Source organism: Biomphalaria glabrata, chromosome 9 (genome assembly GCF_947242115.1).
Source record: "Biomphalaria glabrata chromosome 9, xgBioGlab47.1, whole genome shotgun sequence".
NCBI lineage: Eukaryota > Metazoa > Mollusca > Gastropoda > Planorbidae > Biomphalaria > Biomphalaria glabrata.
Window position 1 is genome coordinate 15,296,480 of NC_074719.1, and position 11,722 is coordinate 15,308,201.

Sequence of the window (11,722 nt, forward strand, 5' to 3'; positions counted from 1 at the left end):
CAATAGAGACTTAAAAATTAATAGATCAGGCTTTTCACAATGAATTGATTGAACTACATCTAATAGACTGTTTTATTCAGATGTGAGAGTCCGCTCATCTACCACACCAATAGACAACGCCACAAAGAGTTTCTTGCCCCTTCTGTACATGTCTTTCAAGCTGGTCGGTAGGGATGCGGAAGAGATTACAACTGTCTAACTATTGACACTGTCATGTACTAGCTGCACTGTCCGTCCAGCCACAGGGACAACATGTAAACAACTAATTGGACAATTTCGTGGCCACGAGTGTCCCCAAAAAATGTTGGTCAAAATCTATGTTTGTTTGTTGTTCTACTGGACATTAGCAGGTAAGTCTTTCTCCATATGTTATGTAGGAATTTGTATATTTAGATTCGATTAGAGCAGTGTGCTATTGAAGTAAGTTCTTTGCAAAATGACATTGTCTTTGGTATGAATGAAAACTAAGAAATAAGAAAAAGAAGGATAATTACAAATAAATATTTACATCTAGCGATGCGCGGTGGTTGAGCGGTAAAGCGCTTGGCTTCCGAACCAGGAGGTCCCGGGTTAGAATACTGGGATTTTTAATTTCGGGATCTTTGGGCGCTTCTGAGTCCACCCAGCTCTAATGGGTACCTGACATTAGTTGGGGAAAAGTAAAGGAGGTTGGACGTTGTGCTGGCCACATGACACCCTTGTTAACCGTAGAAACAGATGACCTTTACATCATCTAACCTATAGACCACAAATTCTGAAAGGGGAACTTTATTTTTCTGACATCTAGGAAGCGTAATACCATCTTAATTTTAATAAAAAAAACTTACAAAAGAGGCTTATAAAGCAAAGTAGTTAGTTAACATGCTTATACATGCGTCTACCTGTTACCCAATTCGCCACAAAAAGAACAAAACACTTGAAAGATATTAGAACTTTGGCTCGCAAGCCATTGTAGACTTCTGGAGTCGGTAATCGAAATACCTTTAAACGTAAAAGGTTAGTAGCAGAGCAGTTTCCTCCTAATGATCCAATATAAAATAATGTCGTTCCTTTAAATTCAAAAAGTTAAAAAGAGTTAAGTTCTCCCTTTTAGTCTTTTGCGATCTATAGGGTACATGATGTTAAGGTCATCTGTTGGTTTGGTTTTTGTTGTTGTTGTTGTTTTTGTTTTTGGCTAACGGTGTAAAATGTGCTGGGTGTCACAACGGCCAACCGCCCTTAGTCTCTCTACTTTCCCCAACAAAATTCAGGTACCAAGTAGAGTTGGGTGGACTCAGGGGCGCCCTAAAAATCCCGAAATTCAAAATCACAGTCTACACCGAGATTCGATCCCAGGAGCCCGCAGGCTCGGAAACCAAGCGCTTAACCGCTCAATCACCACGCCCCCACATTTCTAGTTTCATTTTGTTGTAAGAGTCAAGAACTTGCCCTTAATATCACTTTGTTAACAAGTTTTTGTTGGAATGATAATTTTCTACCCTTCGGGCTTAAATGAAACTTTAGTTCTAAAATACTCATACAATAGAGTAAGACAATTTTGTTTCGACTAGAACTATTATTAGCCTATATGTATAACCTGTACCTAGACGATAGTTAGGCCTACACGACAAAATAACGAGCGACAAAGTAGCGTCGACAAAATAGCACTGGCAAAATAACGCGAAAGTTCTCGACAAAATAGCGCAACACAAAACAGAGCTGACAGTATGTATATCATGGGCGTAGCCAGGGGGGGGGGTTGACGAAATGAAATCCCCAGGGGGGTTCGAGTTTAAAACCCCCTACCAGGGGGGTTCTAGTTTAAAAACCCCTACCAGGGGTTTTGAGTTTAAAAACCCCTACCAGGGGTTTTGAGTTTTAAACCCCCTACTTGGGGTTTTTGCAGTTAACTCCTCCTCTTCTATAAAACAAAAAAAAAAATGCAAACGAAAATCCCCTAATTCCAAGAGCACAGTTAAGGGAGATTTTGATTTTAAACCCCCCTCCAAAATTTACGATAAACCCCCTCTTCAATATAAAAAAAAAGCTAATTACGCACTCAAAATGTTATGAGCGTAGCTAAATGGGTTTTGACTTAGTTTTGAGTTTGAACCCCACTTCACATTACCAGTGACAGATTTTTATGGAAACAGCTTGACGTCAAATGCTCCGAACGGCGCGGGAGGGTCTAAGTCAGTAAGAATAGCACAATAGGTTTTTTAAATAAAACTTTTTAATAGGAAAATGCAGTGTAGATACCTCAGAATATGTATTTTGTTGGCTTTCAATACCAGAAATAGTGCTTGGCGGCGGGGCGAAGCGTTGGGGGAGCTCCTAGCGCTCCCCCAGACCCCCTTGCTAGTAATGGCGGGGAATCTACAATTTTATGGAAACAGCTTGACGGCAAATGCGCCAAACGTCGCGGGAGGGTCTAAGTCAGTAAGAATAGAACATTAGATTTTTGAAATAAAACTTTTTAATAGGAAAATGCAGTGTAGATACCTCAGAATATGTATTTTGTTGGCTTTCAATATCAGAAATAGTGCTTGGCGGCGGGGCTTCGCTCCGCGCTGGGGGAGCTCCTAGCGCTCCCCCAGACCCCCTTGCTAGTAATGGCGGGGAATCTACAATTTTCCCACTAATTCATGGAAGAACCTATTCTAAGGCACATTCTTCCGAAAGAATGAAGGGTCAGAATGCAATAAAGAATATGTACACACACACACACACATAAATACATATAAAATTTCGCCCAAACACCCCCCCCCCCGAAAAAAAAACCTTGCTACGCCCATGATGTATATATATATATAAAATGATATATAATGCTATGTATATTACACGCTGGCCAGTGCACATAACACGTATGCTACCTTATGGCAAAAAGCAATCTTTTTTGGCTGTGCTGAAAGGTGGTCGGCGTAACAGGATGAGACAAGCTGGCGGTCGGGCGGTCAGCTGACCATTGCATTTCTTATCTTGCTACTATGTTTGGTTTAATCATATGCCGTAAGTGACCAATATACAGTGCACTGAGTGCTGTCTGCCACGAAGAAGTAATTCCAGTATACAGTGCACTGAGTGCTTTCTGCCACGAACAAGTAATTCCAGTATACAGTGCACTGAGTGCTTTCTGCCACGAACAAGTAATTCCAGTATATAGTGCACTGAGTGCTTTCTGCCACGAACAAGTAATTCCAGTATACAGTGCACTGAGTGCTTTCTGCCACGAACAAGTAATTCCAGTATACAGTGCACTGAGTGCTTTCTGCCACGAACAAGTAATTCCAGTATACAGTGCACTGAATGTTGTCTACCACGAACAAACAATTCAGTGGAGGGACGTCACCATGAATTTCAGCTGTCTAATGATGGTCACAACACTTATGTCTACAGGCTGATCAATCATTTTCTCAAAAAACAGGATGACACACTGAACAGGATTCTTCAATACAGTAATGGAAAACGAAGCGAAGTCCAACTTGACAAACCTCTGGCAGATATGTTGCCAAAGTAGACCAATAGCAACAAGCCACTGATTGAGTTTTATGTGGGGTTGCAATGGTTGCATGCAATTTAATTCCGTGACAATCCTTTATGAATAGTGAAGTATAGGGAATTAACATATTATGTGTAATTTTGCCTGCATGTTTTTCCAATGTAGGCATATTGTATGTTGTATGTTGTATTTGATTTTTTGAATTGTGTTCTACTGGGTTTGCCTAATCATAATCTACAAGAACTGAAACAATTGCTAAAAAGGAATTTTAAAAATGGTAATAAAGACGGGCGCAATTTAGTCATGAGAGTTTCTTTTTTTATCATCGCGTTTTTTATTTCTCTCTCTAGGCGCTATTATTACAATCTCAAATCGCCCTACGATCATTCTTGATTTCAGTTCTCGCCACGGGTTTTACAATTCTGGCAGAAGGCGGCCCAGCTACTGAAAGAACGACCGACTTGTCCCTGCGTTGTGACGTCACAGACCTGTCCCCCGAGGACGAGCTCGTACGAGTCACGTGGTCCTTTTACGACAGACAATTTCAAAACTTCGTCGAAATTTTCACCGCGGACCTAACGTCAGACGTCCCAGCGTATTCCTTCTCTGACAGCTGGAATGGAAGAGCCTTGTATGAGGCTGCTGGAGTAGGAAATATTCTTTTACATGCCCAATATGTCTCCAAAGACCTCATGGGAGATTATAGGTGAGTAGTTGGCAGCATAAGAGAAATGTGTGAATCAAGCGCTAGATGTGAGTTGTTGTCAGCATAAGAGAAATGTGTGAATCAAGCGCTAGAAATTCCTTAGTTGTTTCACCTCAAACAGACAAGGTCTTACTATTTAAATAAAAGGCTGCCTTTGATCATTTTTAGTCCTTGTTATTAAACAAGAGATGTTCAGATGTATTTATGTAATTTATGCCTAGTAATATGTTTAGACTTCGCTTTGTCTACACGATGATCTACGATTCAATTACAGATTTCCCTGAAGCGAAAAGATCTTTGGATACCATCATATGCGAGGCAAAATAATCTTTTTTGTATAGCTGTGTTTTACACAGCAAAGTACACAGAAATAAGTACACAGAAACTATCTTTTTTGTTTTTAAAGAGAATCAGTTAACACGAAAAATCAGCCAATGACTAGACATCATGAGTAGGCCTACATGCAGCGACACTCTCTCTTCCTTTGTCCTGCAAACATTCATTTTCTAGACAGCTAATAAAATGTTTCCTTTAAGCGCTAAGCTACTAAACTCCGGATGGAGACCCCCTGATAGGCAGCCAAGCGGTATATGATGTATATGCCACTCTGCCACACAACCCCTAATTTGTCCTAGTATATGGAATAAGAAATGTAGGCCTTCTTTAATCTTTGCGTCTTTCTGAGTATTTTGTTGTGTTTTTTGGAATATTCATTTCGTTTCGCTAACAATCATATTCTTTTTTTTTTTTCAATACCGTGTTGAAGGTGTCAGATCAACTCTTTGCTATCCAGTGGAGTGGCCAACGTTCAAGTGGATGTTTATTTTGGCCCTGGAACGAGCGTCATGACCACGCCTGGTGGAAGAGTAGAGCAACAAGAAGGCGACAGCCTCACTCTGACTTGTACAGCGCAGTGCAACCCACCGTGTGCATATAGGTCAGTGTCACATAACTGTCTATAGTCTATGCCAGTGATGCCCAACCTAATTTGACCCGCGGGCCATTATAGTATCCAACACTCATCTCGCGGGCCACATGAACAAAAAGTTATTAAATGAAATGAAATTGTTCTGAAACTATTTTGGTAAAAACCTATGGATTTGATACTTAACTAATAGGTTATTTGACAATTATATATATTTGTACGCGTCGGACAACAACTTCATTTCTGTATTTAAATGTGAGCAACACCAACTCATTTTGTGGTCTCGTTTGGATAAATATTTCCATGGATCCCCCAATATGTAAGCAAAGTTTAACAATCTTTTATTCGCGACTCAAACCAAGAATGCCGCCATATTTATTTTATAATGCCGTTTTTTATGTTGTTGTTTTATTTAACAGACACACTTTCTTTATTAAATACATATGTTGAAAAAAAAGTAAAGATCTGCTAACTTTTCCTGGTAGATTCTACATTCAGAGTCCCATTTCACAAACACACAAATGTTACATGACACCAATCCATCAGAGAAAAAGTGAGGGCCCAAACGTAGGTAACGGAATCATTTTTCAACCTTTTTTTTTGTTTGGAAGCTATATTTCTACACATAGTGCTGACGTTTCGGCGGGCCGGATGGAACCACGTCGCGGGCCGGATCTGGCCCGCGGGCCGTATTTTGGCCATCACTGGTCTATGCATTTGAGTTAAGATAAACCTGTATGACTTTTTCGGTTTAGTCGCAGACCCAGGGACTTAAGCTGTCAGTTATTATACGTACATTGTCTAATGAATAAACTCTTAAATAAACTTTCCTGTCAGCGTTCATTAAAAGAAAAGAATTAATAATAATATTAATAATGATGATAATAATAATCTATTAATTATTTACATGTAATTAACGTTATGTTTAGATGATCTAAAATCCATGGGAACCAGCTGGGAAGAGGCCGTGAAAGTCACTTATGACCGATTTCTGTTGAAAGAGCTTGCAGTCCTATACATCAAAACCTTGGAAGGACTTAAGTCACATTACTTTTATTTGTAAGCTACTCCACTACAAAAATGTCCTTCTAATTTTAAAATGAAGCATTAAAGTACAATTAGTTTACTAAAAATGAAATATTAAAATGACATTTGCCTAATATAAACGTTTTAAAAGTCCCCAGTTCTGTGTTTAATAAAAGACAGCAGTCCAGTCAGATGTAGCTATAGTTGTCATTGTTATTCACCTTCACGGTCCCTTACTGACTAGTCTGTTGGACAGTGGTTGGGGCAGCACGCAAGATTTGTCTATCTCCATTCCTCTCTGTCTTTTGCCTTGGATAGATCCTCTTTCAATGGCAGGCCCGTCCATTCTTTTATGTTGTCTCCTATCTGCCTATTCTTCTTTTTCCTGATACTGTTCCATGAAGGAAAGTCTTTACGAGCCCCCCCAAGACCTTATAATATGTCCACAGAGCTTTAGGTTATTGTTTATTGTTAAAAGCTTTCAAATGTATATTTCAGGTGGTATAAGGCTGGGAAAAAAATCTCGGACGATGCTATTCTAGAGATGACCGGTCTGACGAACGCAGACGCTGGACTCTATGCCTGTCAAGCCAGGAACGATGCAGGGCGCAGCATCAAACCAGTAGATCTTCGCATCTCTTACCAAGCCTCTCTTGTCTCCGTCAACATAAGCGGAATTGGTGTGGACTTGAACACCGGTTTTCAGAAGCTGGCAGACACAACGCATAACCTTGTGGCCAGCTGTGAGGTCAAAGGTTGGCCTGAGGTCAGTGTCGAGTGGTTTAAAGATGGAATCAGCAGTTGGCATGTTAACTCCTCGGTCATTACCCAGTTAGATTTGGACAGAAAGCTGAGTCAGTTTGATATCAACCCCCCTACTTGCTCGAGTAATGGCGAGTACACATGTAAGGCATCTAACGGGTTTGGCAGCCCTGTGGCATCCAGTGCGATACTCAATTTAGCCTGCTCGCCGTACGAGACAAACCACTCCAGCAAATGTCAGTCCAGTTCGTCAGTGGATTGGGTGGTTGATATATTTCAGAGTGTTGAGTTTTTCTTGTGTTTTTACGGCTACCCGGAACCTGTGGTCGACATCGTGGCCGAGACGGATGTGTCTAAAGAAAGCGTGTACCATTTGAAAGTTGTCTGCGACAGACACGAGAACCAGTGCGAGGCCAAACTCCAGCTGAACATTACAGGGCCCCAACATTATGGTACTTATCAAGTTAAGATTTCAAACTCACAAGGATTACTGCACAAGAATTACAGGGTGATTTCCCAGCAGCCTCCAATATCGCCAACTTTCTTCCACATTGTCAATTCAACTCAGACTTCCGTTTGCTTTGCATGGGACCTGCAGTTTAATGGCGGCTCAAAGCAAACATATTCTTTGAGTTACAGACAGAAAAATAATTTACTAGAACTTAAGTCAGACGATGATAGGTATTTAGTTGTAATGATCGAGGAAGATGAACCATTCGCTAAGGCTCAAAAGGTGATTGGGTCTTGTATTCACAATTTAGTGCCTTACTCTGAATACGAAACTATTTTAACCTCATCCAACAAATATGGCCGGTCCAAGATTTCACACAAAGTGACATTCTCTTTGCCAACAATAGACAGGGGGCCGAGTCTAACTTGGCTCCAAAACCCTCATTCGGATACACGCACTAATGACGATGAACCCAATGGAGAAAGTGGAGATTTGATCATGAGACCTGGTGGAAGAAATCGTCAGAAGTCTCCCAAAATTGAAATCACAACAAAAGGCTTGTCCCATTTAAAAGACTGGAATAAAGAACTGTTGGACAAATATAACGACCTAGATGACGACACGTTAGACGACCATGATGACGTAGATGAAAACGACTTCCAACAACTTTTCGACTCATTTTTCGCCCTGGATGCATTAACAGATTTAAACAGCAGCTTTAAACCCAAAGCCTTCTCCAACTTTTCGGCTCATTTGCGAAAACTAGTCAATAGCTACGCGAGGACTCACCAAAATGGGAGTAGACACAGCTCTCTTAACAAACTTAGCCTGCCAACACACTCGGCTGGAGATTCGACCAGCAAAGGCTTAACTACAACATTCTCCACTGCAGTGGAAGATTCCCAAGAGCGGACAGGTTTCTTTATTTCCCTGATTGTGTCCGCCTCCTCAGTGACTGCTATGTTCATCATGGCTACAGTGATAACACTGGCCTGCAAAGGTTTGCTTAAAAAACGTCGGCGGTTGAAAGAGTGCCAAAAGAGACACATGAATAGAATGAAAATGAGCAGGGGCGAGACTGATGGAATGGAAGTGGTGGTTGGCAACCCCCGAAATGACCATCTTCAAACTGTTGAAATTGTACCCTTTGCGGACCTCAACACTGTACCTACAACATCACCGGCAAACAGCATCCTAAGCGACATTGGAGGCTTGCATCCATCAACCTCCCTAAGACCGAGACTCGCTACTCCTAAACTTAGCAGCTCACGCCAGAAACTAATCTCTTCGTCTCTGACCATGGGAGAGCACGAGGACTACTCAGCTACGCATGATAACAACGATGTTCCTGAAGTGAAGAGAGCGTCTTGTCCTTCGTATCTTGACCTCTGCGCCGGTGCAAGCAACGTTCCTCCAATAGAAGCGCTAGGCACATCTGAAGTTCTCATCTCGCCCAGGTGTGTTGACATGTTCTCTCTGTCTCGTGTGGATACCCTCACACCACCACTGGGTCACTACTCTTCCACGGACTCCATTGACCAGACCAGCGTAAAACAGCTGAGCGACACCGAGGATTCCACCAAGTACCTTGACCTCTATGAAGCTCTAGCCGTCAGGTCCAGGTCCAGATCCCCTTCAAATATTTACGACCCGGTACACTTTGACATTGTTAAGATTGAGCCCATATTGCACTCTGATTCAACGCACACTGCGCATAAATTTACCTCAGATGCTTCTCAAACTATAAACGAGGCGGTTAAAAATCAAGTTATTCATCATTCTAGATTGAAGAAGCAATCAAGTCATCCAAACAATGTGACTTCCCGAGTTCAGTCTCTTGTCCAATGTTTAGAGGGAAATATATTAGTCCCGGCATCCCAGAAGTCAGAAAGACACCGAAACACTACAATGGTAAACTACCCAAAAATTGTTCATTCCATCAATCGGACTATTATGCCAAATTATCCTGACCCCAGAAAATCATTATCTGACGGCTACTTAAAACCGAGGGACTTAAGTTATGTGAACGCTCAATCCATGAAAGAAGCTTCGTCCTCTGCCAACGTAATGCCATCCAAGGTTAAAACAAAATGCAAAGTGAATGATACTTCGATCTCCAAAAATAGGAACTACGCCAACATGAGAAAGTCTAAAACTCAAGGCGGCGATGAAGTATTCTGCATCGATAAGATGATCAAAGGCGCAACCAATCAAAGCTCCTCACTTTATGAAGAGGGTGTAACGTTTGCAAAAGATTCTCATTATGTTGATGTTGACAAGTGCCTGCACTGCCGGCCTTATATAGACATGAAAGCTAAGTTACACTCGCAAAAGAAAAGTCTAAAAAGTTGTTTTATAGATCATTCGGTTAGTGAAAGAAAACAATCTCAGAAACAAAAATCCGATTTATTGCGCGTGAAATCGTGTGATTTTATTCGTCCTCTGAGTGTGGAATATCTAACTCCTTTTGTCAAGGGCCCAGTGCTGTCTAAACAAAAGAAAGGCAAAAGTCTAAACAAATGTCAGAAACATCAAACTCAACCAAAATGTGAAATCCATGATCATGCGAGTAGTACTAAAGACCTGACATCTCTGGATACACGGCAAGACTCGCTCAACAAAACCAATGACGTCAAAGCGTACATGGTTACAGACTGTCTGAATATTAATTTCCCAGAGGACAATTGTATCTTTGGCCCACGTGACCAATCTCAGCCAGATCAGTCCAATATTTATGATGAGGTAATAACGCCTGTAGCCAACACAAAGTGAAGGACAACTTCAGGAGAATGCAATGGCTAGTGGGCTTCATAATTCAATAGGGCTTGTGCCGCCATTCATAACTGGGACAGACATACAGAATGCTGGGTTGTCGAACATTTTATCTACAAACATTCATATCCATTATAAAGTTGTGACTTGGTCTAATATGGCTTGTATCGTGTGGAATAATGACTTCTGTATAAAAAGGAAGTAATGGAATCCATTCTGTAAGAACGTTTGCAACATTAAAAAAAGATATCTACAGCTTTATAAATGTTCCCCATAACTATTTATTATATCATTATCTTAAATAGAAACATGTACATTTAGAACCAAAATGAAATTATGGTATAAGTTGTGTACAGCTTAGTGAGGCTTGTTAAATTAGCACACTGATTTGTTTCATGATAAGTCCACGATGATACACTGGTCTGTTAAAATCTACACTATACTAACATTGTCTCAGTCATGAAAAGCACAAGATGATACACTGGTCTGTTAAAATCTACACTATACAAACATTGTCTCAGTCATGAAAAGCACAAGATGATACACTGGTCTGTTAAAATCTACACTATACTAACATTGTCTCAGTCATGAAAAGCCCAAGATGATACACTGGTCTGTTAAAATCTACACTATACTAACATTGTCTCAGTCATGAAAAGCCCAAGATGATACACTGGTCTGTTAAAATCTATACTATACTAACATTGTCTCAGTCATGAAAAGCCCAAGATGATACACTGGTCTGTTAAAATCTACACTATACTAACATTGTCTCAGTCATGAAAAGCCCAAGATGATACACTGGTCTGTTAAAATCTACACTATACTAACATTGTCTCAATCAAATAGTTCTTACAATTCATCAAGAAGAAATGGCCCTGAGTCTCAATTAAGAACAGCTTTTTTACTTCTAAGTGTTTCTGTGTCAGAGCCCCACTACCAAACTATTTCAGCATTCTGAGCTACAGAAACGCGTCCAGGCGGCTACAGAGAGAAGAAGAAAAAAGAACCGAAACTAAAATGTGAGAGTCATTCAAGTCGCATGTAGTACGGGTAGTAATATCTTTTTGTAACGAGCCTGTCACATGATGGCTGAAAGCTGGGTACAATCACGACTTATTGAAATTTCTGCGAAAGAATCTTGTTGCAGACGACTCTTGTGAAAACGTATAAGAAGACTTACTACTAGTAAATTGAAATGGCATTACATTCAACAATCACAAAGAGGAGTGGCTCAACCAGGAGAAACAGGCAGAGCTATGTACAAAGAAATGACCATGCCTAAGTGGCCAGTATTAACTAGGAACAGAACACACACCTTAAAAGAATGAATCTCATACACCTACCCCTGTTAGACACTGCACCAACCCTTATAATTTGTAAACCATATCCTCTTTGAATGCCCTGTCCTAATTCACCTTAGGCAGACCCTACTTCCACTACAGCCCACCATAACCAACACCCTGTACGGCAGTGCTGAACAACTGAAGAAAACAGCACACTATTTTTCGTTGGCAGTCTGCAAAAAGAGCTAACAGCTCAGCAGCAAAAACGCTGGCTAGAAGAAAAATAATAAAGTCATTACATAATTTCAAGTGTCAC

General features: G+C 40.7%; 1 protein-coding gene across 1 annotated transcript; it reads left to right on the forward strand.

Annotated features, from left to right (window-relative positions):
* The first annotated feature begins 85 nt into the window (after positions 1–85).
* LOC106068334 (uncharacterized) lies at positions 86–11,695 on the forward strand. The gene is made up of 4 exons (XM_013227667.2): positions 86–350; positions 3,878–4,184; positions 4,951–5,121; positions 6,634–11,695. Exons 1-4 carry the CDS (start codon positions 302–304, stop codon positions 10,118–10,120), a joined length of 4,014 nt encoding a protein of 1,337 aa, XP_013083121.2. The 5' UTR covers positions 86–301; the 3' UTR covers positions 10,121–11,695.
* Positions 11,696–11,722: the final 27 nt, after the last annotated feature.

Coding starts and splice junctions, on each gene's coding strand:
- LOC106068334 (XM_013227667.2), top strand. CDS start 302: ATGTTGGTCAAAATCTATGTTTGTTTGTTGTTCTACTGGACATTAGCA. Junction 4,185..4,950: donor GACCTCATGGGAGATTATAG/GTGAGTAGTTGG, acceptor ACCGTGTTGAAG/GTGTCAGATCAACTCTTTGC. Junction 5,122..6,633: donor AACCCACCGTGTGCATATAG/GTCAGTGTCACA, acceptor TGTATATTTCAG/GTGGTATAAGGCTGGGAAAA.